Below are 25,637 nucleotides of genomic sequence, written 5' to 3' on the forward strand. Positions count from 1 at the left end.
CCTGCTCTTTCTCGCCCGCTGGGTCCGAAGCTGCAGCCTCCCTGAGCCGCGTCCCTGGGCGTTCCCTCCCCACCAGGTTAGGGTCCTGCGCCTCAGGCAAGGCACCCCCCCCAAGGCCAGGGCGCAGGGCCCCTCGCCGGCTCTGACTGCGGGTCACAACCAGTGCCTTTTGGGGGTTGCTTGGCCAGTTCTCCAGGTCCCCCCCCATCAATACCTCAGTGGGCAGATACGGGTGTACCCCCACATCCTTGGGGCCCTCCTTGGCCCCCCACTTCAGGTGTACCCTTGCCACGGGCACTTTGACTGGTGTTCCGCCCACCCCCGTCAGGGTCAGGTAGGAGTTGGGCACCACCTGATCTGGGGCCACCACCTCGGGCCGGGCCAGCGTCACCTCTGCGCCCGTATCCCAGTATCCATTGACCTTCCTCCCATCCACCTCCAGGGGAACAAGGTACTCTCTCCGGAGGGACAGCCCCGCGCCCACCGTATAAACCAAAAACCCTGAGTCTGGGGCATCCAGCCCCCTAGAGGAGCTGGCCTGGGGCCCTTCTCTCTCTTGAGCAGTTGATAAGCTGCCAGCCCCTCTTGCGTGAGAAGCCTGCCCCTCGTCCGTCTGGGCCTCTACCAAGTTAACCCTATGCGGGTTCGGTCTGCTCAGTCTGTCCTTGAGCTTGGGGCACTGGGCCCGAACGTGGCCTCTTCGGCCGCAGTAATAGCAGCTCATGTCCTGTGGGTCCCCTCGAGCCGGTCGGTTGTCCCTGACGCTGGGCATTCCCCGTGGGAGGGGATTCCCCATATTCCCCCTTTGGGAGGTCCCAGGGTGACTCTCTCTCTGCATCACGGCGGGCCTGTTCCTTTGGGGCTCCTCCCTGCCACCCCCTGACCGGCTCTTTACAAACTCATCAGCCAGCTGCCCGGCGTGTCGCGGGTTCTCTGGCTTTCTGTCCACCAACCACAGCCTCAGGTCGGATGGGCACCGCTCATACAGTTGCTCCAGTACCAGCAGTTTAATCAGGTCCTCCTTCGTCTGGGCCCCACCAGCCCACTTGCTGGCATATCTTTCCATGCGGACGGCTAGTTGCAGATATGAGATCTCAGGGGTTTTATCTTGACTCCGGAACCTTCCCCGGTACATCTCAGGAGTCAGCCCAAACTCACGTAGCAGGGCCTTTTTGAATAGTTCGTAGTCCCCTTTCTCTGCCTCTCCCAGTTGGCGGTACAATGCCACGGATTTGGGGTCCAGTAAGGGGGTAAGGACCCGGAGTCTGTCCGCGGGATCCACCCGGTGCAGCTCGCAGGCCGTCTCAAAGGCCTCCAGGAAGTCATCCATGTCCTCCCCCTCCTTGTATGGGGCCATGATGCACTTATCAAAGCTCCGTGCAGTCCTGGGTCCCCCCTCACTCACCGCAGCCGGGGGTTCGCTGCCCCTCAGTCTCGCCAGTTCCAGTTCATGCTGACGCTGTCTCTCATTCTCCTCCCGTTCACGCTGATGCTGTCTCTCTTTCTCCTCCCGTTCACGCTGATGCTGTCTCTCTTTCTCCTCCCGTTCATGCTGACGCTGTCTCTCTTCATGCTGTCTCTGTTGTTCACGATCCTCCAGCTCCCTCAGTTTTAGCTCTTTCTCCCATTCCAGCCAATTCCGCTCCCCGGATGCCGAACGTCGCCGGGAGGATCCTCTGCTGGCCGGCGAGCTTCGCCGGGGGGACCCCCTGCTGGCCGGGGGGATCACGGCGCCTTCGGTATTTGCTGGGCTCCTCCCCACCCTTCCCCTAGGCATAGGAAGGAGGGGTCTCGGGAAGCCCTCAGCAGCCGGCTGACCACTCCCAGCTGGGACAGACACTGGTGCCTGCGCTGCATTTGCCAGGCTGCTTCCCTGAGACACAGGGATCAGTTCATTCGCGCGATCTTCCGCCTCCAGCTGGGCGATGAGCTGTTCTTTGGTGAGCCTCCCAATGCGCAGCCGCCTCTGCTTGCACAGCTCCACCAGGTCGCTCTTAAGCCGCTTGGCATACATCTTCCTGCTGGCCACTCACCGGCCTGTGTGCTCACAGCTCCCCACCGTTCGCAGGGGGCCCCCTAGTGTGCCAGCCCTTCTCGAGGTCACCACCTCTCTGCCAGGGTCGAGCTGCAGACTCCTCCGCCCCTGGGACCACTCGCTGCGATCCCCCCGGGGGCCCTGTTACTGCAAAAGTCCTTCTCGCTGGTCACACACTCCCAGGGGTAATAACCGTTTCTCTCCCACTCTTCAGCAGGCCTGGTCCCCGTCAATCCCCCTTCGTTTTACTGCTCCCCAGTCACTTACTGCAGGAAGCGCCGTCCACGGGGTGCAGTAGATCCCACCGCTGCCACCAGTTGTCACGGAGTATTGGGGAACTCAGGGCCCTGCACCCCCGGCTTCCTGCGATTCACCATGACTCTCAGCCAGCCAGTAAAGCAGAAGGTTTATTTGGATGACAGGAACACAGTCCAAGACAGGTCTTGCAGGCACAGACAACAGGGCCCCCCTCAGTTAGGTCCAGCTTGGGGTCCCAGGGCATCCCAGCCCCCCCCTTTGGGGGGTCAGAGCCATCTCTGCCTCCCAGCCATCTCTCCAGCCTCCTTCCAGCCTGCTTCCCACACTCCCCCTTCAGCGACCCCTCCCACAGCCTTTGTTCAGTTTCCCGGGCCCCGGAGTCATCTGACCTCCAACCCCCTCCTGGGTTCTCATGTTACAAGCTCAGGTATGTTCCCTTGGGCCGGCTCCCATCCCCCGATGCAGACCATCCTAGTCACACTCCCCTGTCAGCATTCACACACCCCAGCCAGAACAGTCCCAGTTCGTCACACCGTCACACTCGAGTCCTGTTTGGCCGCTCGGTGCTGCCGCAATCACCCGTCCCGGGGAAGGGAGCGTGGGACGAGAGCCCGGGATACAGGGACGCTGCCGCCGGGCAGGAGGCCGGTGCTGGAGGGGGGGAGAATGTGGGGGACCGAGCCAGGGCAGCTGGAGCAAGCGGCTGGGTACCTAAGTGGATGGGGAGGCGGCAGGGGCGGCGGATGGGGGCGGGGTATGTGTGGGGGGGAGGCAGGGCCAGCAGAAGGAAGTGTGTGTGTGTGTGGGGGGGGGGGGGGGGGTGAGGCAGGGCCAGCAGAAGGGGGTGGGAGTGTGTGGGGGGGGGGCAGGGCCAACAGAAGGGGGGGTGGCGGGGTGAGGCAGGGCCAGCAGAAGGGGGTGGGAGTGTGGGGGGGGCAGGGCCAACAGAAGGGGGAGCGGGGTGAGGCAGGGCCAGCGGATGGGTGTGTGTGGGGGCGGGGGTGAGGCAGGGCCAGCAGAAGGGGGTGGGAGTGGGGGGGGCAGGGCCAACAGAAGGGGGAGCGGGGTGAGGCAGGGCCAGCGGATGGGTGTGTGTGGGGGGGAGGCAGGGCCAGCAGAAGGGGGTGGGGGGGGCAGGGCCAACAGAACGGGGGGTGGCGGGATGAGGCAGGGCCAGCGGATGGGGGTGGGGGGGGGGTTGAGGCAAGGCCAGTGGCAGGGAGCGGAGTTTCTCTGCACACCTGGGGCGGGCAGGGGCGCCCACACACGAACCAGAGGGACCAATCCTAAGCGTTCAGAAAATCGCCAGCCAGGGCCCCCAGCCCATGAGACTGGCTTAAAAACCGGGAGATTTCACAGAGGATCCAGTGGGTTGTGTTTGTTGCTTCGCTTTCGAGTCCACGGGGGGCAGGTTCCCCGGCTTTTCGCTGCAGCCCCGAGGCCGGGGGACTTCCTTTTCTTTCCATGGAAGCCGAGAGTCTCCCAAAGTCCCATGACTCCAGCAGCTGAGGCTTGAAGAAAAACAGAGATGCGGGAACAGTGCAAACACCGCGGGGACTGGCGCCCCTATCGACACCGGCCACAGACAGACCCCATCCCACCCCGGTCCTGCGGCTTCAATACTCGCTAGGCCCAGCGGCAGAAACCCCGAGGCCAGGGGAGCCAGGGGCTGGAGGGGGCAGCGTCGCCGACCTGCGTGTGGGGGTGAATGTCTATCACACACCTCCCGCCTGCCCTTGGCACCATCAGCCCTGGCCCAGGGGACGGGGCTGGGCGGGGCGTGAGGGGGCAGAAGGTCCCAGGTGGGCTGGGGAGGGGGGATGGGGGATAACCCTAACAGAAGCAGTAAATGGTCACGTGAACCACAGTGAGGGGTAGTTAGGGGTGATCTGTGGGGGCAGTTAGGGGTGAGTTTTGGGGCAGTTAGGGGTGAGTTGTGAGGGGCAATTAGGGGTGATCCTTGGGGGGCAGTTAGGGGTGAGTTGTGGGGCAGTTAGGGGTGAGTTGTGAGGGGCAGTTAGGGTGATCCGTGGGGGGCAGTTAAGGGTGAGTTGTGGGGGACTTAGGGGTGAGCTATGGGGCAGTTAGGGGTGAGTTGTGAGGGGCAGTTAGGGGTAAGCTATGGGGCAGTTAGGGGTGAGTTGTGAGGGGCAGTTAGGGGTGATCCGTGGGGGCAGTTAGGGGTGAGTTGTGGGGCACTTAGGGGTGAGCTATGGGGCAGTTAAGGGTGAGTTGTGGGGCAGTTAGGGGTGAGCTATGGGGCAGTTAGGGGTGAGTTGTGGGGCTGTTAGGGGTATTCCCTGGGGATGACGAGGGAATTCCCTGGGGGCATTAGGGGCTAGTCCAGGGGGCTTTGAGGCAGCCCCTCCCTGGGGCCGGGGCACATCTGGGGACACTAGGGGCTGCACCGGGGGCGGGGGGTTACTGGACATCTCGTGTGGGGCGCAGCCCGGCTCCCTGGGCAGACCAGCAGGAAGGTGGAGCCCCCGTAACCCCCCCCCGGTCAATCCCCCTCCCCACACACGAGGGTCCGGGGGTCCCCACCCGCGGCCGAGCGCCCCATGTCTGCGCCTCCCGGCCCGACTGCCCGGCCACGCTGTCACATCCGCACCGGGATCCGGCTCCGGGCCGGCCGGGCTCCGCCTCCCCCGACCCGCCCCGGGAGCAGCGGGGGAGCGCGGGCAGCCCCCTGCTCGGAGCCCCGGCGGGTAAAGTCCCCCTGGAGATCCCCCTTCGGGGTCCTCGGGTCACCCCCTGGCAGAGAGACCCCCGCGCGGAGCCCCGGTAACCGCTCCCCTCTCCGCACAGGGCCCAGCGCCTGCCCCTCGGCGGTACAGGGTGGGAGGTGCCCGGGCGGACACCCCCAGGCGCTGGGCACCCGCCACTCATCTGCAAACACCCCCCGTGGCACTCTGGCGCTGCTCGCTCGGGGCATCCCTGAATGTACAGGGGCTAAACCAGGGGACCAGGACTCCTGGCCTCTCTGCCCCAGCTCCTCCATCTGCCCCACCGCGAAGGGTCCCAAGCCCCAGAGTGGAAGGGTTTAGGCCTAGATCCTCAGGGGCAGTTGGGTGCCAGACCCCGGCTGATTTCAAGGGCAGTTGGGCACCTTTGAGGATCGGGGCCTCCCTGTTCTCCCTGCCCCTAACCCCATGGCTCGGGAATTCCGGTTTCTAAAATTATCCTGCAACACCTGCCCCCTCTCCACCCGAAACCAGCCCCGCCCTCTCCCTTCCCTCCCCCCCCCCCCCGGGAAACCAGCCCCCCCTTCCTTCCCCCAGCTGCCGGCTCAACCCGGCTCCCCATCCCCAGCACACCCTGCCCCCACCGCTCCTATAAGGAAGTGCTGGGCGGCCTCTCCCCTTCCACAAACACATTCCTGCACAGCCGGCGCGGCGGCCCACCCTGCCCGCACAGGTAGCGCACCTGAGCGGCCCCGCGCCGGCCAGGGACACGTCAGCCTTCGGCTCCCGCTCCGCCCGGTGAGTGGAGCCCCGGCAGGCGGCACGGCTCGGCTCGGCTCGGCTCGGCTCGCCCTTTGCTCCCCAGGGCGCCGCTGTTCCTAGGGGAGCTGGAGACCTGGCGCGCTGGGAGAGGAGGGTTGGAGTCTGTTGGGCTGGGACTTTCCTCATTCCGCTGCTCTAGGGCCAGGACACTTCCCGGCGGGGCTGGGGGACTCCAGGTGACCCACCAGCTTCCCCCCCTTTTTTCTGGCCATGGATTTCCTGCTCCGGAGGGACGGTGAGATGCTGCCAGCACTGCGGAGAGACTGCACTGGTATGGGAAGGTGCTGCCCAAATACCCCCCCAGCTGTGCTGACCCCCCCTCCACTCCTGCTCTTCAGCCCCCTGCTATCCCAGCCCTGGGATCCCCCCACCCCACTGCTCTGCCAACACCCCTCAATGCCAACCTTTCCCCCTCCCCTCTGCTATGTCAGCCCTGGACTGCCCCCTGGCATGTACCCAGCCCTGCCAATGCCCCTCAATCCCATCCCACAGTTCCCCTGCTAGCTCAGCTCCACATCTCCCCCCCCCCCCCAGAAGCTCGGCTGAAGTGTCTCAGCTCTGGCATGCACCCCCAGCCCTGTTATTCCTGCCCTCGTCCCAACCCCCAGGCTGTCGGGAGGGCCAGGAGCTGAAACAGGCGGCGTGGGAGATCAGGACCCTGGCATCTGGGCATGGTAGGTATTTGTGCAGTTTTGCATCTTCCTCCTGTTCTCCAAAGCCTGGCTCATCTCTGCCCTGGAGTGGCCCAGGAGCCCCCCCCCCCCCCATCACCTGCTGCCCCGCACCCTGGCTCAGCACTGCCCTGCACCCCCACAGGAGTCCCTGTTCTTTGCTTCCTGCCTTGGCCTGGCACCCCCATGCAGAACGAGTGTAAGCTGCTCCCCCGCCTGGATGCCTGTGTTTTGCACCCATTGTGCCCAGGTGTGGGGGAGAGGGCAGTCAGGCTCCATGCACTGGCCATGGCGGGAGCGGGCTGCCTGGTGGAGTGAGTCCTGTCCTTTCCCTCAACAACAGCTGAGCTCAGTGGTTGGCTGGCCTGGTGCCCCCTGACCTTGGCCCCGGCTCCTTTGTGCCACGCCCTGGCCACCACAGGCCATTCCGGGGAAGAAAGAACTAACTGCTCGGATACAGGTTGGACCCAGGTATCTTCTCTGGCCGGGAATCTGGGAGCTGGTCTCCGAGCCTGGCACAGTCGCTGGCCCACGAGCTGCCCTGATGTCCTCAGAGCGGATCCCTCTTCGCCCCCTCTGTGTGTCGGGCTTGTTTTCAGTTGCCTGCGGTTGGTTAGAAGGACTCAGGCAGCTAAAGCAAGTCTGGGACGCGCGAGGAGAACCCGCCGGGCAGGGAAAGCTGCATGTATGAATGGAAGGAGGCGGGGGGGAGGCGAGCGAGCCAATGGTTCTGTGCACAGAGGATCACATCCCACATCCCCCATCACCAGATTTCAGCCGATGGTTTTCCATCTCCCCCTGAGCCCCCTGCATTCAGGTCAGAATGTCCCGTTGTCCTTACGTTAGCGCGTAACTCGAACTGGGATCTGTGGTCACCATATTATCCAGGCCTTTCCGACATCCCGCCCTGGGACACCCACCCCTAACCCACGCCCTTGGATTAAGGGGCGTGAGGGATGGATCCAATCCACACTGTAGTCATCACCCAGGCCGAGGGGCTGCTTGGATGGCTCATGGGGACGAGGGAATGGGATACTCCGTAGACTCTTATACCATGAGCTCCCTAGGCTATGCGAGCACCTACACAGGCCCTCTGCCATCCTCTTCCTCATCCGGATCATGTCTATTTAGATTGTAAGCTTGTCAGGGCAGGGACTTGGCCTCTGGGCTGTGCAGGGTAGATTTAGGCTGCCTTACCAAGTCAGCTTTGTGGCACCATCTCCCCGTGCACACCCCGGCCACTGGAGTTCCATGGGGATGATGTTCTGCGCACTTAGCTTAGGGGCTGGGGCTGGGAGTGGGAAAGATGCTGTTCCCCCATTATTTCTGCACAGCAGTCTGGGCAGGCGAGGTTATAGCTTGGAGCTGTATTACCTTCTGGGTCCCCTTGATAATGATATGTATTTGCAGTTCTATTATCCTTCCACTGAAGGTCTCTGTATGCTGTACAGTGGGCCAGAGAGGGTGTAGTCCCTGGTAAACAATGGAGACAACGCTGGAATTCAAGCTGTGTAGGAGTCTGTTTGTTTGTGTCTACAGTTTATAGCTGTTTTCTTTAATAAATGCCTCCTGTTTAAGAAAGACTGTGATTCCATGTGGGGGAAGAGGGGGGAAGAGAGTGGGATATGGGGCTTTTTACCTCTAGGGAACTGGTTCTGATCCAGCCAGGTCAGGGGCTCTGACTGGCTCAGGGGGTTGGGGAATGGGATATGGGCCTTTTACCTCGTGGACACTGGTTTGCATCTGTTCCAGACTGGTAGTGACTGAACTCAGAGACACTACACACAAATATAACAATTCTTGACAGAACTGGCTGATAGACAGGGATAATTGCAACAATGAATCATTCACATTTGGGTACCAAAGAACTGGATAAATCTTTGTCTAACTCCTTTCCTCAATCTTTAACAGCACAAACTTTCTCATTTCCAGCGGTTGAAAAGAAAAGCTGAGGTGTCATTAGAACGGTCAATCCTTTCCCCCTCTGCCCTGCCGTTCAGTCAGATTCACAGCTGTGCAAAGCCCGAGTAAAGTGCTGCCCATCAAACCGGCCACCTCGGCCCCCACCTCTCTGCACAGGGTTGGATAACTGCACTAGGAGCAGGACAGGGAGAATCCAGCCCAGACTCTCATGAACTTTGCCTGGGTGTCTCTGGGCTGGAACAAGTGAAGATGCCTAGACACCCATAGGGACGGATTCAGGTGGGTGTTTGGTTTCTTTAGGTACAAGCCTCTAATGGGACAGGGGCAGAGATGGGGCAGGGAAAACTGTAACCTAATAGGAACAAAATGAATGTCTGAATCAATATTAACCCCTCAGGGCCTGATTCACTGGTGCAACCCTTAGGCCACCCTGTTTCATAGCCGCGTAAAGCTGGCAAGGGAATACCCCCCGACACACACAGACACAGAGCTCTGCCCCCTCCCGGAGCAGTCCCCAGCACAAGGTGTTCCTGGGTAGGAGGGGGTGTTCCTGTGCCCAGGCTAACCTCTGGTGGCTGCAAGTCCCTTAGCAGACCACAGCAGCCAGGCCACAGTTGGGCAGGCTAGCCACAAACCGCCAGGCCTTGGCTCTGCATAGGGACATAGGGCTGGGAGGGGCCTCCTGGGTCATGGCGTCCAGAGCTGCGATCCAGGCGGCCCCGTCCAGGCAGGGGTGGGCCCTGGGCATGGACCAGGATCTCGGGAACAGTAAGTGTGGCAGTCAGGGGGCGGGAGTGCAGGGGAGCGTGACCCCAAGGAGGGATGGGAGTGGCAGGGAGTGTGATGCTGGGGGGCAGGACCGAGAAGGGATGAGTGTGATGATGAGAGGAGATAGCAATGGGGAGGTAATGAGTGTGACACGGTGGGAGATTGAATATGAGGAAGCAAGTGTGACAGGGTGGGGTGAGTGCGACAGGGCAGGAGGGGTGAATGTGATGGTGAGGGGGCGAGTGTGACAGGGAGGATGTGAGTGTGACAGGGTGGGGTGAGTGTGTCAGGAATGATGTGTATTTGACAGGTGGGGGTGAGTGTGACAGGGCAGGAGTGAGTATGACAAGGCAGGAGGGGTGAGTGTGACAGGGAGGATGTGGGTGTGACAGGGTGGGGTGAGTGTGACAGGGCAGGAGGGTGAGTGTGACGGTGAGGGGTGAGTGTGACAGGGAGGATGTGAGTGTGACAGGGTGGGTTGATTGTGACAGGAACGATGAGGGTGTGACAGGGCAGAAGTGAGTATGACAAGGTAGGGGAGAGGGTGAGGTGAGTGTAATGGGGTGGGGGTGAGTGTAACAGGGCAGGGATCAGTGTCACAGGGCAGGAGGGGAGAGTGTGACAGGGAAGATGTGGGTGTGTGTGATAGGGAGAGGTGAGTGTGACAGGGCAGGGTGAGTGTGATGTGGAGGTGAGTGTGACAGGGCTGTGATCAGTGTGACAGGGCAGGGCTTAGTGTGACAGGGAGGAGTGAGTGTGACAGGGCTGTGGTGAGTGTGATGGGGTGAGTGTGACAGGATGGGAGTGAGTGTGATGGGGTGAGTGTGACAGGGCGGGGGTGAGTGTGATGGGGTGAGTGTGACTGGGAGGAGGTGAGTGTGACAGGGAGGAGGTCAGTGTGACAGGGCAGGGGTGAGTGTGATGGGGGTGAGTGTGACAGGGTGAGATGAGTGTGACAGGGGTGAGTGTGACAGGGAGGAGGTCAGTGTGACAGAGCGAGGTGGGTGTGACAGGGAGGAGATCAGTGTGACCGGGTGGAGGTGAGTGTGAGGAGGTGAGTGTGACCGGGCGAGGTGGGTGTGACAGGGTGAGTGTGACAGGGTGGGAGTGAGTGTGACAGGGCGGGGTGAGTGTGACAGGGCGGGGCGAGTGTGACAGGGCGAGGTGGGTGCGACGGGGTACGTTTGACAGGGTGGGAGTGAGTGTGACAGGGAGGAGGTGAGTGTGACAGGGTGGGAGTGAATGTGACAGGGAGGAGGTGAGTGTGACTGGGCGGGGCGAGTGTGACAGGGCGAGGTGGGTGTGACGGGGTGAGTGTGACAGGGTGGGAGTGAGTGTGACATGGTGGAGGTGAGTGTGACAGAGGTGAGTGTGACAGGGCGGGGCGAGTGTGATGGGGTGCGTGTGACAGGGTGGGAGTGAGTGTGACAGGGAAGAGGTGAGTGTGACAGGGCGAGGTGGGTGTGACGGGGTGAGTGTGACAGGGTGGAGGTGAGTGTGACGGAGGTGAGTGTGAGCGGGCGGGGTGAGTGTGACAGGGTGGAGGTGAGTGTGACAGAGGTGAGTGTGAGCGGGCAGGGTGGTGTGACGGGGTGAGTGTGACAGGGTGGGAGAGAGTGTGACAGGGAGGAGGTGAGTGTGACCGGGCGGGGTGGGTGTGACGGGGTGAGTGTGACAGGGTGGGAGTGAGTGTGACAGGGAGGAGGTGAGTGTGACCGGGCGGGGCGAGTGTGACAGGGCGAGGTGGGTGTGACGGGGTGAGTGTGACAGGGTGGGAGTGAGTGTGACAGGGTGGAGGTGAGTGTGACGGAGGTGAGTGTGACAGGGCGGGGCGAGTGTGATGGGGTGCGTGTGACAGGGTGGGAGTGAGTGTGACAGGGAAGAGGTGAGTGTGACAGGGCGAGGTGGGTGTGACGGGGTGAGTGTGACAGGGTGGAGGTGAGTGTGACGGAGGTGAGTGTGAGCGGGCGGGGTGAGTGTGACAGGGTGGAGGTGAGTGTGACGGAGGTGAGTGTGAGCGGGCAGGGTGGTGTGACGGGGTGAGTGTGACAGGGTGGAGGTGAGTGTGACAGGGAGGAGGTGAGTGTGACCGGGCGGGGTGGGTGTGACGGGGTGAGTGTGACAGGGTGGGAGTGAGTGTGACAGGGAGGAGGTGAGTGTGACCGGGCGGGGTGGGTGTGACGGGGTGAGTGTGACAGGGTGGAGGTGAGTGTGACAGGGAGGAGGTGAGTGTGACCGGGCGGGGTGGGTGTGACGGGGTGAGTGTGACAGGGTGGAGGTGAGTGTGAGGAGGTGAGTGTGACCGGGCGGGGTGAGTGTGACAGGGTGGGAGTGAGTGTGACAGGGAGGAGGTCAGTGTCACAGGGCGGGGCGAGTGTGACAGGGCGAGGGGGGTGTGATGGGGTGAGTGTGACAGGGCGGGGCGAGTGTGACGGGGTGAGTGTGACAGGGTGGAGGTGAGTGTGATGGGGTGAGTGTGACGGTGGGGTGAGTGTGACCGGCGGGGTGAGTGTGATGGGGTGAATGTGACAGGGTGGAGGTGAGTGTGAGGGGGTGAGTGTGACCGGCGGGGTGAGTGTGACGGGGTGAGTGTGACAGGGTGGAGGTGAGTGTGAGGAGGTGAGTGTGACCGGCGGGGTGAGTGTGATGGGGTGAATGTGACAGGGTGGAGGTGAGTGTGACGGAGGTGAGTGTGACCGGCGGGGTGAGTGTGACAGGGCGGGGCGAGTGTGACAGAGCGAGATGAGTGTGATGGGTGAGTGTGACAGGGCGGGGCGAGTGTGACGGGATGAGTGTGACAGGGTGGGAGTGAGTGTGACAGGGAGGAGGTCAGTGTGAGGAGGTGAGTGTGACAGGGCGGGGGCAGCCCCCGGCCGGGGGGCGCGGGGGTGAGCGCGCCTGGGGGGGGGGTCCGGGAACAGGGCAGGCGGCGGGGCCCGGGCCGTGCCCCTCCCCCCAGCTCCCGGGCTCGCAGCTGGCCCGCGGGCGGCTGTTTGCGAAGAGTTAAGGACGCGGAAAATGCAGGAGGCGCCCGCGCCCGGCTCCATAGAAACCCGCCCGCCCGCCCGCCCAGAGTCTGATGCGGGCCCGATAGGGGGGGCGGGGGCCGGAGCGGGATCGCGGCTTTAATTACAGCGCGCGCTCTGCAGAGGAAATTGCTGCAGCCGGGCCCCGCGCCCCTCGCAAGTTGCCTGGAAACTGCCCCCCCCCCTCCCCGTCCCGGTCCCGCTGCCAGTTCCCCCCCCCTCGGCGGCGCCCTGCTCAGCGGGGCCGCAATAATAAACCATGCAGCCCGCGGGCCGCTCCCAGAGCTGCCATGAGACACGGCGCCGGAGCCCAGCCGCTGCTGCTTAACATGTACCTGCCAGGTACGGGGCCCGCCGCCCGCTCCCCCCGCCCCCGCCCCGAGGGCACGGGGATGGGCTCCCGGGGCTTCCCGCCCGCTCCCGCGTCTCCCCCGGCTCCCCGAGCCGGCAGCCGGGCTCCATGGCGCTTCATCGTCCGCCATCCCCTGCCAGGCACCGACTTGCTCCCCTTGGCCGCCGCTCCCCGCCCGGGCGGCGGCGTTTTTAGCCCTATTTAAAGCGCCCCGGGCTCGGTCGGAAATCGGATTTCCTTTTTCCTGGACGCGTTTCCTGGCTTCATAGCCCCAGCGGGGGGGAAGCGGCCGCCGGCGCGCAGGGGGCTGGGGACCGGGCAGCGCTTTAAAAGCCGCCCAGCCGGCGCTGGGGAGCGGCAAAGCGACTCCGGAGCGGGTTGGGAGCTGGCCCCGTGAGAACGCGTCTCTGTCTCCGCTCCAGATCCAGTTGGCGAGACTCTGTTCAAGGAGGGGAAGAGCCCGGCGTGGGGCTCGCTCAGCCCCGGCGTGCAGAAAGGTAAGGGCGCCACGTCCGTCCTTCCCGCCGGGCCCCTCCGCGCGCACCTCGCCCGGCCGAGCCAACTGGGAGCGTTTACACGGCGCTCCGTAGCGCAGCCTAGGTCTGCCGGGCCGCTCGGGCTCCTGCGGCGGGTGAGGAACCCTGCCGGAGCAGGACAGGGGTATTCGCCCCGCGCCCCGGCGCTGGGGCCAGGCTGGAAACACGAGAGAGACAAGAGCGACCCAGCCCTTTGGGGGGAAGGGGGAAGCAAAGAAGCAGGAGGACCCTGCACAGACGGGGATCCCCTCTCCCACGCGCGGGGAAATTGCACGGGTGGGACGGACGCTTTTCAAACCCCGGAATTTAGCTCCGCGGCATCGGGGCCGGGACCCAGAGAATTGGGTTCCCATCAGCTGGGAGACGCGGGCTTTGTTTTCGGGGGCCGGGGAGGGTGTGTGTGTGTGGTAATTCGTTTTTCCCTTGAAACCCCGGGCGGGAGCGGAGCCCGAAACCAACATTTTCCTCCCGACCCAGCGCCTCCAGTTTCTGCCAAACCCCGCCGGATTATTGGAAACAACGAAGGGAAACTCCCGCCCCGCCCTGCACCCCCAAACCCCACCGCCTGAGCTGGGGGGAGGGTAGCCCAAGGGGCTGGCCGAACTGGAATCCGAATTGGCCGCGAACTCCCGTGCGCTTAACGCGGAGTCTGAGCCACGCGCCCTCGGGGTTTCCAGAGGAGAGTTTCGATGTGATCGTTTGGTGCGGGATCAACTTTGGAGGTGGGGATGCGGGGAGAGGCTGGAGGCCACTCGGGACCGATGGACTCACACGAGATCTGCCCGTTAGCTCGAGTCCCAGGGATTAATAAACACAATCGCAGGACCCGGCGGAAGGAGCTGTCCAACGTAACAAACACCGTTAGAGCGAGTTCGATTTAAAACCAAACCGAGCCCGAAGAAACCCCCTCAAACCCGCCCGCCTCTAAATCTGCCCCTCGGACAGACTCTTGTCCCCTCGCTCCCTTTAAATCACCGTCCCTTGTAAACCGGAGCCCTGGCCCTCCATCTGATCCGCATCTGGCCATTCGCGCCCGGCTCTCGATTATTTCCCGCCTGTGGATTCACTCGGGATTAAATTCTGGTTTGTGCGTCCTGGGAGCCGAATGTCCCGGCGCCGCGTTCGCCAAACGGAGCTCGAGGGGAAACGGGGGGTGGAATACGGAGGCGCAATAGCGAACCGGCCCCGGCCGCTCTCCCCGACCCCGCGGCTACCCGGCGCGGGTCAGTCCGTGTGTGTGCTGGGCGGACAGACTCCGCGCCGCTGAAATGTTCTCCAAACGGTTTAACCGCATTTCTTGGACCCACTGGCTATTGTCAACACACCGCCACCAGCACTGATCGGTATAAACGGGGTGTGGACAGAACAACCCGAACCCGACCCCCCCGCAGTAACAAACCCCAGAGGAGCTGGCGGGCGGCTGACAAAGACCCTGGACGCCACGCCAGGCTATTCTGTCCCGGTTCATACCCGGTTCTTTGGGTTTGTTCCCATTAGCCCCAGTGTCCGAACGGCGCTTTGCGGCACGCGATGAAATCGGGCGCTATTGAAGTGTACGGACCGGTCAGGGTGTGGCAGTGGGGGGGGGGCGGATTTGAGACCAGAGGCTGTAGCGCCCGGACTAACAAGGCTGGGCGGGGGTCGGGGCGGCTGCAGGCTGGATGCCGGGGGCAGCAGGCTCTCGAGTTGGGTGGGGGAATTGCCCAGGACTCTGGGGGCTGGTCAGATAAAGACGGAGCAGGCACCTAATCTGGGTGTGTCTGGCACCGAGGAGACACCATCTAATTACCGTGCCCAGAAAACGACCTATGAACCCCCCGGTCTGACCCTCACCAGCCCTTTCTGCCGGCCAGGGCCCCTGTTATCCCCGTTCCCTCCCCCTGTCTCCGGGCCCGGCCAGAGTCCCTGTTACCCCCGTTCCCTCCCCCTGTCTCCGGGCCCGGCCAGGGCCCCTGTTACCCCCGTTCCCTCCCCCTGTCTCCGGGCCCGGCCAGGGCCCCTGTTACCCCCGTTCCCTCCCCCTGTCTCCGGGCCCGGCCAGGGTCCCTGTTACCCGGCCCGTTCCCTTTCCCGGCTACGGGCCCGGCCAGGCACCCGCGGAGAAGTATGAATTCAGCGGTGCATGTGTGTAACCCACTAGCCAGGCAGCTGCCAGCCTCCACCCCCCGGGCAGGTTTGAAAGTTCTCCCGACCCCTGTACAATGATCCGGGGGCAGAGCTCAGGGCCGCCTTATCCAGGGAGCTGCAGTGGCCAGGGCGGGGCTGTCTATCTCTCGCACCCCCCTCCCCTGCCTCGCTTTCCCCGGGACTGCCTGGGGTTGGTGTGAACGGGAGCAGCCTTGGGCTAGGAGCTCTCGTCTGAACGCAGCCCGGCGCCGCAGCCTCCCCCCGCTGGGCGCTTTGGGGTGTGGTTCCCCGAGAACCCTGCGTTCCTGCCCCCTGCATTCCCTCGGCTCGGAGCTGCAGGGCCTCGCTCATGCAAACCCAGCCCCGGAGACAGCGGGAGAGGACCGAGAGCAGGCGGGGGGAAGCGCCCTGGCTGGGCGGCTCGGCGGGGCAGGGCGGGGATGCGGCGGCTGCTGACAGGAGCTGCAGGAGGGGAGGCTGGGCGGAGGGGGGACCTTTCAGTCTGCCCGGCTCTGTGGGCCGGCTCAGCCCCTGATACTGGGAGGAAGGGGATGCTCCCGGGGGTGCACGGGCAGCCGGACTGAACCGATCTGCTAGGCAGCGAGAGGGGACGCCCCGGGGTTGGCTTCCTTGAGGACAGGACCATGCCAGACACATACAGACTCACGCCTGGGCTGGACCAGGGAGTTCTTTTCACCCTGTCTCGTGACACCAGGACAACGGGCCAGTCAATGAAAGGGGCAAATTCAGAACACAGCCCCGGAAAGCTGTTCACACAACGCACATTAGCCAGCGGAACTCGCTGCCACAAGATATCCGCGCAGCGGGAGGCTAGCAGGGGTTTTGAGGATTGTTTGCATGGATGATTCATAGGAGAACAAGACTCTCCAGAGCTGTTACAGCAAATATCACAGCAAATAACCAGGGTATCCTATGGGTGACAGGACACTGGGCTAGATGGACCCCCGTCTGATCCACTCTGGCCCGTGCCTGTCCCGTGCCCCCCACAATGTTCTGGTCTGAGGAGCCCGCGTTCCAGAATGGCACACCCTCGTATCGGCCATCCCAGCGGAGTGCGTGGCTACATGCGCAGTAGGGTGACCAGATGTCCCGATTTTATAGGGACAGTCCCGATTTTTGGGTCTTTTTCTTATATAGGCTCCTATTACCCCCCATCCCCGTCCCGATTTTTCACACTTGCTGTCTGGTCACCCTAATGCGCAGACCCATTGCACCCTAGGCCGGGGGCATAGCAGGGGTTAAATTCCCACGCATCGGCCCCCGTGCTAACCCCAGACAGGCAGCACTGGGGGCACAGACGGGGCCCCTGGGCCAGCCAACAGTTTGAACACTCAGAGCAAGCGTTTGAAAACACGGGCTGGCGTGGTTTGCTCTGCGCCAGGCCCCAAGTGCTGCTAACACTGGTGGGCCGGTAACACCACATCCTGTTCTGGGCAGCGCATTACCAGGAAGATATTGACAAACCCAGAGCACGTCACAGGACCTGGCTCTGGCTTGGCTAGGACACGACTAAGGGGTCACTGTCTGCAAGGAGCTGAAGGGTGCAAACTTTGGGGAAGGAGGGGGGTTATTTAGGGCACTGGGGGCTGAACTGGGAGTTATGGGATGAAATTGAGAAAGGGAAAACATCATCTGCGCTATTATTAGTGGTACCCCGACTCTTAGGAAACCAATGGGGGGGGGGGGGGGGGAACAGAGGACAATCCCAACCAGTCACAGATATTCCTGCTGCTTCGAAAGGGCTGATTCCCAAAGCTGAGGAAAAAATCAGTGACATTGACTTGGAGGAAAATTTGAGAGAGACGAACGTAGGTGAAAATTGGGAGCTCTTTAAGAAGAGTTTACTCGGTGGCCACATATACTAAAATTGGAACACTACAGAGAAGATTAGCATGGCCCCTGTGCAAGGATGACACGCAAATTTGTGAAGCGTTCCATGGCCAAAAAGCCACGGTTCCACAATTGCGAAAGGACAACTTTGACTTAAAGCTCATCCTGGTTCAGTGGTGAGGTGAAGGCAGCAGTTGGAAATAAAAAAAAGGCCATACTAACAAATGGGGAAAAGAGGAAATAGATTGCAATTGATATAAATTAGAAGTAGTGAAGTGTAGAAAATTGATAAAGGAAGCCGAAGACATCAGGGAAAAATCCATGGCTGGCAGGAAATTAAGGAGTTTTTAGAGTATACTATAAACAAAAGAAATACTAGGAATGGTACAGGCTCGTTGCTAGATAGAGATGGTGAAATTGTTAATGATGCAGAAAGGGCAGAAGTGTTCAATAAATATTTATGTTCTATATTTGGAAAGAAGCAGGCTGATGTACTTGTATCACATGAGGAAGATGAAGTACTTTCCAGTCCATTAGTAACTCAGGAGGATGTTAAACAACATCTACTAGGGCTAAATAGTTTTAAATCAACAGGACCAGATAACTTGCACCCAAGAGTCTTAAAAGAGTTGGCTAAGGAGATTTCTGTCCTGCTCGTCTTAATTTTTAATAAATTTTGGAACACAAGGGAAATACCAGAAGACAGGAAAAGTGCTGATGTTGTGCCAATATTTGAAAAGGGCAAGAGGGATGACCCAGGTAACCATAGGCTCGTTAATCTGACCTCAGCACTGGGCAGAACAATGGAAAAACTCCCATGGGATTCAGCTGGTAAAGACATAAAGGACAGGAATATAATGAATGAGGCCAACATAGGTCTTGTCAAACAAACCTGATTTCAGACTTTGCTGAGATAGCAAGTTTGGCTGACAGAGGTAACTGCATACCTGGAACAGACACTGACTTTGGTAAGGTGTGCGCTCTATGCCGTATCGATGGGGCATACGTTAAATGCACCAGGAACTGGCCGAGGTCAATGGGGAACCAGGGATCTCTGCTGGTGGGACGGTTGTATATTGTCCCACCAGCTTCAGTAAACTGTGTGTGTGGGGGGGGAACCCGTCCATGCTGGGGTGTGCAGGGGTTCTGGGTGCAGCGGTGAACAATCTCCAACAAGGGGGCAGTGTGTGGGGCTGGGGGGGGGGAATCCGTGGGGCTGGGAGGCTGAACTGCACTGGCCTTTCTGCCACCCTCCCCCCACTCCCGCTCCCACTCCTTTCCCGGCTCCTGCCCACCATGGGAAGAGAAGTCCTTCCTCAGCAATTGCCTTGGCTTGTGGCAGCCGAAGGCAAGCGAGTGCCTGTGCCCAGCTGTCTGCTTTGGGTCTGCGTGAGCCAGTGCTCTGCTGTGGGGCCTAAGCACTGTGGCTAGAGGGCAGGCAGGCTGGTGGCGGGATACGGGACAGGGACCTGCTCAGGGGCTGGCTGGTTCTTTTCGGAACTGGGTCAACTCGCCCCTCAGCCGGCTCTGCTTGCTAGCCATGGAGGGCTGACTATCAGGGCGCCTGCCCCAGGAGCTGAGTGCAAAGCTCTCCAGGCAGCCGGGGGCTCTCCAGTCAAACCAGCGCCCCCTGGCTGCAGGTGAGACTAGCACAACCGGTGCCCAGTTCCCGGAGGAGACGCTTTCAAACCCAGCTCCCACACCGAGACATGCGTGTGCACTGGCTGGCCACCCAGCTGGGTGCCTTAGACATCACATGCACACACACACCCCCATGTCACACACACATCCATCACACACGCACACACACACATCCATCATATACACACATCACATGTACACACACAGATCACATGCACACACACACACCCATGTCACACACACATCACATGCACACACACACACACATGTCACACACACAGCACATGCACACACACACACCCATGTCACACACACATCCATCACACACGCACACACACACATCCATCACATATACACATCACATGTACACACACAGATTGCATGCACACACACCTCCCATGTCACACACACACATCCATCACACACACACATCACATGTACACACACACACATCCATCACACACACATCCATCACACACACACATCACATGTACACACACACATCCATCGCACACAACAATCACTCACATCCATCTCTCTCACAAAACATGGCACATGCACATGCACACTCTATCACACACACACACACCCATCACATGCACACACACACACACACACATCACATGCACACAGCCACACACGTCCATTTCTCTCCCCCCCCCCCCTCTCTCTCACACACACACATGCCCAGTCCTCAGACCCTTTATCACTTTTGCTCAGTCCAGACTCAGACAAGATCGCCATTGAATTCCATTGGAATTTAGCCTCTGTTTGTCTGTTACTGTCTGGCAGTGCCTGACCCTTCCCGAGTGTTTCGGGTAGAAATAACAATCACTGTCTCTCTCTCTTCCTTCCCCGCTGGCAGGAGAAAAGAGGTGGTTAGCTTACAGGTAGTTCGGTTTATAGGGCACGTCGGGGGTGGCCGTGTGTCGGGGGTACACTGGATGTCTCTATGTGAAGAGCTGACTGAGGGGAAGCTAAGGCACAGGGAGAAGATTCACTTTGAAGCCCGGTGTCTCTTCTGTCTTGTGGCAGGGAGTTCCACAGTCTAGGCCAGAGTTTCCCAAGCGGTGGTTCGCTGAAGGCTCCAGATGGTCGCAGGCCCGGTGCAGAGGGGAAGCCCTGGGGGAAGGGGAGATGTTGGAGAGCGAGCCCGCCCTGCACTCACCCCATAGTGGCAGCTGCTGTCCTGCAGGGCTGGGCCTGGTTCCCCATCAGGTCGCAAGGCCTGGAGCGGGGAGCTGGGCCTAGCCCCGGGACAGAGCCACCACTGCAGGGTGAGTGAGGGGCACGCTAACTCTCCAGCCCGCCAGCGCCTGCCCTCGGCGCTGGGCCAGCATGCGGGGGTGGTGCTGGGGCAGAGGGTGTCCCCTTGGCACGGCGAGGAGGAGGACGCTGGCCTCAGATTTTGCCCCTCCCCCCCCCGCTAGAACCCTGAGTGGGGGGTCACAAAAAGACGAAATGTGGTTGGCAGGTCTCCCAAGTAAAACGTTTGGGAGCCCCCAGGTGAGGCCCAGCTCCTGGGAGGCCCTGTCTCCTGCGATCTCCAGCGTCCCCTTGCTGGGTGCTGGGTCATCGGCCTGGCGGGGACTTGCTGTGGTGGGAGGCCGCAGTCTCAGAGGGAGCGGCGCACACAGAAACGGGCACCTGGGTGCATTGTGCTCACACGCAGCACCACATGGGTATGTTACACTCACATGAGCATGTTACACACTCACGGGCACAGACAGGTATGTTGCACACACAGCACCACATGGGTATGTTACACACACACAACACCACACGGATATGTTACATGCACATGGGCATGCTACACACTCATGGGCATACACAGGTATGTTATACACACATACAGCACCACATGGGTATGTTACACACACACACAGAACACCACACAGGTATGTTACACACACATGGGCATGTTACATACTCATGGGCACATACGGGTATTTTACACACATGCAGCACCACATGGGTATGTTGCATGCACATGGGCATGTTACACACACACAGAGCATCACATGGGCATGTTACACACACACACACACACCACCACACAAGTATGTTACGCGCACATGGGCATGTTACACACACATTGGCTTGTCACACACTCGGGCACACACAGGTATGTTACACACAGCACCACACAGGTATGTCACACACTCAAGGGCAGACACATGTATGTTACACACAGCACCACACAGGTATGTCACACACTCAGGCACACACAGGTATTTTACACACACACAGCACCACACAGATATGTCACACACTCGGGCACACACATGTATGTTACACACAGCACCACACAGGTATGTCACACACTCGGGCACACACAGGTATGTTACACACACACAGCACCCAGAGGGATGTTACGGGGGCTGTTTTGTTGATGTATGTGACTCTGCAGTAAAAACAGAGTCACGTCTCCTGCGGTGTTTGACCTCCTTTCCCTCCGCCCCCCAACGCAGCCCCTCTTGTTGCTGAGTTTTTTGCAGGCTCTGGGGGCAGGACTCGCACTACGTGTTTGTACAGCACTGACCGGGGGCAGGGCGTGCGGCTGGGGGCTCAGCGCGGCCCCCATAGAAATGTTAATAGTATTTGTTGTCTGCAGCGTTCCTTGTAGCTCCGTTGGTCCCAGGGTGTTAGAGAAACACAGCGGGGCAGGTGAAATCTTCTATTGGAGGGACCCACTCCTGCTGGGGACAGAGAGGAGCTTCCCAGCCGCACAGGGCGCTCGCAGGGCTGGGAAAGGCTCTCCCAGTGTCAGCTAGACACAAAGGAACTGCGTGTTTAGCGCATGTAGTTAGCATGTGTTGTAAGGGCCCAGTCAAGGCGGAGGGGCTGGTTAACACCTTTGCAGTCATAGGACAAGCAGAGGGGGTTAGAGTCTGTTGTAATGAGCCATAAATCCAGTGTCTCTGTCCAGACACAGAGCGATCGCGCTGTGAAACGTGTTCACCCGCGAGTGACAGGGTGTCATACAATGATCAACACCCAGCACACCCCGCCTTTCGAGATCCGTGGTCCCACACACGCCCCTTCCAACATGTGGTGTGTCTCAGCCAGTGCCCCCAGAACAGTGAGGTGGGTGAAACCAGACAACCCCTGTGCTCTCGAATGAACTCACACAGGAAAATGATCCAAGACAAAACCACCCCGTCACCTGCGGGGGAACACCACCGTGATCACTCCATGTCTGACCCCCGCTCCGTCCTGGTCCTCAGAGGGAACCTGCACAACGCTTGAAAAAGACAGAGCCGGTGAGCTTCAGTTCATCACTCTGCTAGACTCTAAAAATCCCGGACTGAGCAGAGACCCTGGATTTATGGCTCATTACAACAGTCTGTCACCCAGCAGCCCCCCGGTTTTGACTGCACAGCTCTTAACCAGCCACGCCCCATTGAATGGTTTCAGAGGGTCGCCGTGTTAGTCTGTATCAGCAGAAACAACGAGGATCCTTGTGGCACCTTAGAGACTAACACAGTTATCTGGGCATAAGCTTTCGTGGGCTAGAACCCACTTCATCAGATGCCTGGAGTGGAACATACAGTAGGCAGAGATAGATACATGGCACATGAAAAGATGGGGGTTGCCGTACCTATTCTAAGGAGACAATTCAATGGGCCCGTACAACATGTGCTAACTACGTGCGCTAAACACTCTGTTCCACCTGCATTAAGGGCTCCCTGCGGCTCGAACACATCACATCCCCACCACAAGCTGCTCCAACAAAGGAGATCTCCTCTCCCGCCCTGTCTCTCCAATAATATTTGTGGCATTGCTGGTTTCCTCCACTTGGGGGCAGCACACTGCTGGTTATGGGCTGGACGTGTTTCTCTGGGACCTGTCCACACAGGGCACTAACCCCGCTGCCAGACGGCCCCAGTTACCGGGCACAGTGACTTGGAACAGGCAGGTGTCATGGACTCACAGGTCATGGCCACTCTTGGCCCCGTGCGGTCCGTGGGGGGGTGCCCCTTTCAGTGAGACAGCCCTTCTCGGGGGTCCACTCGCTCCCGGGGTCAGGCCCCTCTACCTCCTGGAGCCGCACCTCCCTGAGCCATAGCACGTCTGTCTCTCCCGTGGGCCCCCTCAGGGAGTCCCCTCGCTCCGGATCCCCGGGGCCTCCACCCCCACGAAGGGAACGATGCAACCCTGTTCTCTAGCCCAGAGCGACTCTCAGCCAGCATAACACAGGAGGGTTTATTGAGAGTTGAACCCAGCACAGGAAACTCTCTGACCCTCAGGCCTGGCCTCCCTCAGCCCAGCACACCCCAGTCTCCCTGGGCTCTGCCTGCTCCCCCTCTCCAGCCCAGAGCCCCCCTGCTCCCAGCTGAGCATCTGAGATCACCGGCCCCAGGCCCCGCCTCTGTCCATTGTCTTCTCTCCAGGGAAACAGGGTCGTAAACCGGGTCGCCCAGACCTCCTCTCCTCTTTTTGCAGCCCCTTATCCTCCCACTGGCCAGAACCGGCTGTGACTCTGAGCTGGGTCTCCGGGTCGCCAGGTCACCAGTTGCTGGGGTCTTCATTCTCCAGGCCATCGGCTGCGGTCCCAAGGTCCCTATCTGATCCTCTGTAACCACAAACTCCCTCTCCCCTCACCTCGTTAAATCAGCAACACCCAGGGACACTGAGTCCCACCCCCTCTGCATGCAAACCATAGGAAACCCAAGAAAATCCCCCCTAGGAAACAAGGAAAAACAAGAAACTACCCCCCTTCATCACACAAAGCGGGTGAACCCCTCCCTCCACAGGACCCACATCGGGCAGCACCAGGGAGCGGCGGCTCTGGGGCTTCTCGGGCGCGCGGGCGATCACCTTCCAAGCCCGTGCCTGTAACTCCTGGGCTGGGCATGGCTGGGGCGTCCCCACAACGCGCTGCTCTCGGGGAAGCTCTCCAGACCTTCAGGTGGGGGGAGAAAGGGGGGCGGGACTTGTCCAGTGCCAGCCCCTGCCCCCAGCCCTGCTATGGAAATTAATGATCAGTGTGGTTCCCTGGGGGCTCCCGCTCTGGCCCCCATGTGGCAGTTGCCAGGGATGGATGGGACCCCGGGGCTGTGGAGGGGCTGGGTGAAGAGCCAGGGCTGGGCATAGCCCCGTGAGGACCCATGTCCGTCTGCCCCAGGGGCGACGCGCCAGGTTACAGGCTCGGACCCCCCCCGCCGGGCGCAGTCACGCTAACCGCCTGCCCCTTGGCCTCGCAGGCAGCGGGCAGATCCAGCTGTGGCAGTTCCTCCTGGAGCTCCTGTCGGACCGCGCCAACCTGAACTGCATCGCCTGGGAGGGCACCAACGGGGAGTTCAAGCTGATCGACCCGGACGAGGTGGCCCGGCGCTGGGGCGAGCGCAAGAGCAAACCCAACATGAACTACGACAAGCTGAGCCGGGCCCTGCGCTACTACTACGACAAGAACATCATGACCAAGGTGCACGGGAAGCGTTACGCCTACAAGTTCGACTTCCAGGGCCTGGCGCAGGTCTGCCAGCCCGCCGCCCCCGACCACGCCCTCTACAAGTTCCAGGGCAACCTGGCGCCCCTGCCCTTCTCGGGCATCTCCAAACTCAACCTCATGGCCTCGGGGGTGACGCCCACCAGCTTCTCCTACTGGCCGGGGTCCGCCCCCACCCTCTACCCCGGCCACGGCCTGCAGCCCTCCGCCCCCTTCAGCGCCATGGCCGCCTCCCACATCAACAACATGAATAACCACTACCATTAGAGCCCGCCGGGGCGTGCCAGGTGGGGGGTGGTGTGCACAACGGGGGTGGGGGTGGGTTTGCCTGTGGGTTCCCCTTCAAGGGACCCCCTCTTCCTCGTGGCCCTTGGAGGGAGAGGGGGCTTTTCTGAGTAGGTGGCTGGACCCCGTAAGAGATGGGTCCGTCTCCCTGCCCACCTCACCCTCATCCCCTCTGAGTCCAGAAGGCAATTAGGCCAAGCCAGCGCCCTGCTGGCAATGCCAGCCATGCCCAGAGGGTGAGGTTCTCCCAGGGCAGCATCTGGGGCTGGTGGGGAAGGGGCAGCTTGTGGCCGGGGTCGCCAGGCTGCGGGTCACTGGGGGTCCCAGGCTGAGCCTCTCTGCAGCCCCGCCCCTCCGTCTGCCGTGGGGCCCCGCCTCTCTCCAGCCCCGTCCCTCCGTCTGCCGTGGGGCCCAGCCGCTCTCCAGCCCAGCCCCTCCGTCTGCCGTGGGGCCCCGCCTCTCTCCAGCCCAGCCCCTCCGTCTGCCGTGGGGGCCCAGCCTCTCTCCAGCCCCGCCCCTCCGTCTGCCGTGGGGCCCCGCCTCTCTCTAGTCCAGCCCCTCTGTCTGCCGTGGGGCCCAGCCTCTCTCCAGCCCAGCCCCTCCGTCTGCCGTGGGTCCCAGCCGCTCTCCAGCCCCGCCCCTCCGTCTGCCGTGGGGCCCAGCCTCTCTCCAGCCCCGCCCCTCCGTCTGCCGTGGGGGCCCAGCCTCTCTCCAGCCCCGCCCCTCCGTCTGCCGTGGGGCCCAGCCTCTCTCCAGCCCAGCCCCTCCGTCTGCCGTGGGGCCCAGCCTCTCTCCAGCCCCGCCCCTCCGTCTGCCGTGGGGGCCCAGCCTCTCTCCAGCCCCGCCCCTCCGTCTGCCGTGGGGCCCAGCCTCTCTCCAGCCCAGCCCCTCCGTCTGCCGTGGGGCCCAGCCTCTCTCCAGCCCAGCCCCTCCGTCTGCCGTGGGGCCCAGCCTCTCTCCAGCCCCGCCCCTCCGTCTGCCGTGGGGCCCAGCCGCTCTCCAGCCCAGCCCCTCCGTCTGCCGTGGGGGCCCAGCCTCTCTCCAGCCCAGCCCCTCCGTCTGCCGTGGGGCCCAGCCTCTCTCCAGTCCAGCCCCTCCGTCTGCCGTGGGCTGCCGGGAGAGTCTTGCTCAAACGCCAACCCTCATGCATCAGCACACGAGCCAGGCCCTGGGCTCAGGAGGAAATCCCCCTCCCCCGCCGGGGGC

At 61.4% G+C, this 25,637-nt stretch overlaps 1 protein-coding gene and 1 non-coding gene across 2 annotated transcripts; both read left to right on the top strand.

Annotated features, from left to right (window-relative positions):
• Positions 1-12,324: 12,324 nt before the first annotated feature.
• On the top strand, positions 12,325-24,458 carry FEV (FEV transcription factor, ETS family member). The gene is made up of 3 exons (XM_005314143.5): positions 12,325-12,529; positions 12,962-13,036; positions 23,902-24,458. Exons 1-3 carry the CDS (start codon positions 12,478-12,480, stop codon positions 24,411-24,413), a joined length of 639 nt encoding a protein of 212 aa, XP_005314200.3. The 5' UTR covers positions 12,325-12,477; the 3' UTR covers positions 24,414-24,458.
• LOC112061231 (U6 spliceosomal RNA) lies at positions 17,063-17,167 on the top strand. Its single transcript, XR_002890151.1, has one exon. It is a non-coding gene; the product is annotated as a U6 spliceosomal RNA (small nuclear RNA).
• Positions 24,459-25,637: the final 1,179 nt, after the last annotated feature.

The sequence above is a fragment of the Chrysemys picta genome, chromosome 11 (genome assembly GCF_011386835.1).
Source record: "Chrysemys picta bellii isolate R12L10 chromosome 11, ASM1138683v2, whole genome shotgun sequence".
Taxonomy (NCBI): Eukaryota; Metazoa; Chordata; order Testudines; family Emydidae; genus Chrysemys; species Chrysemys picta.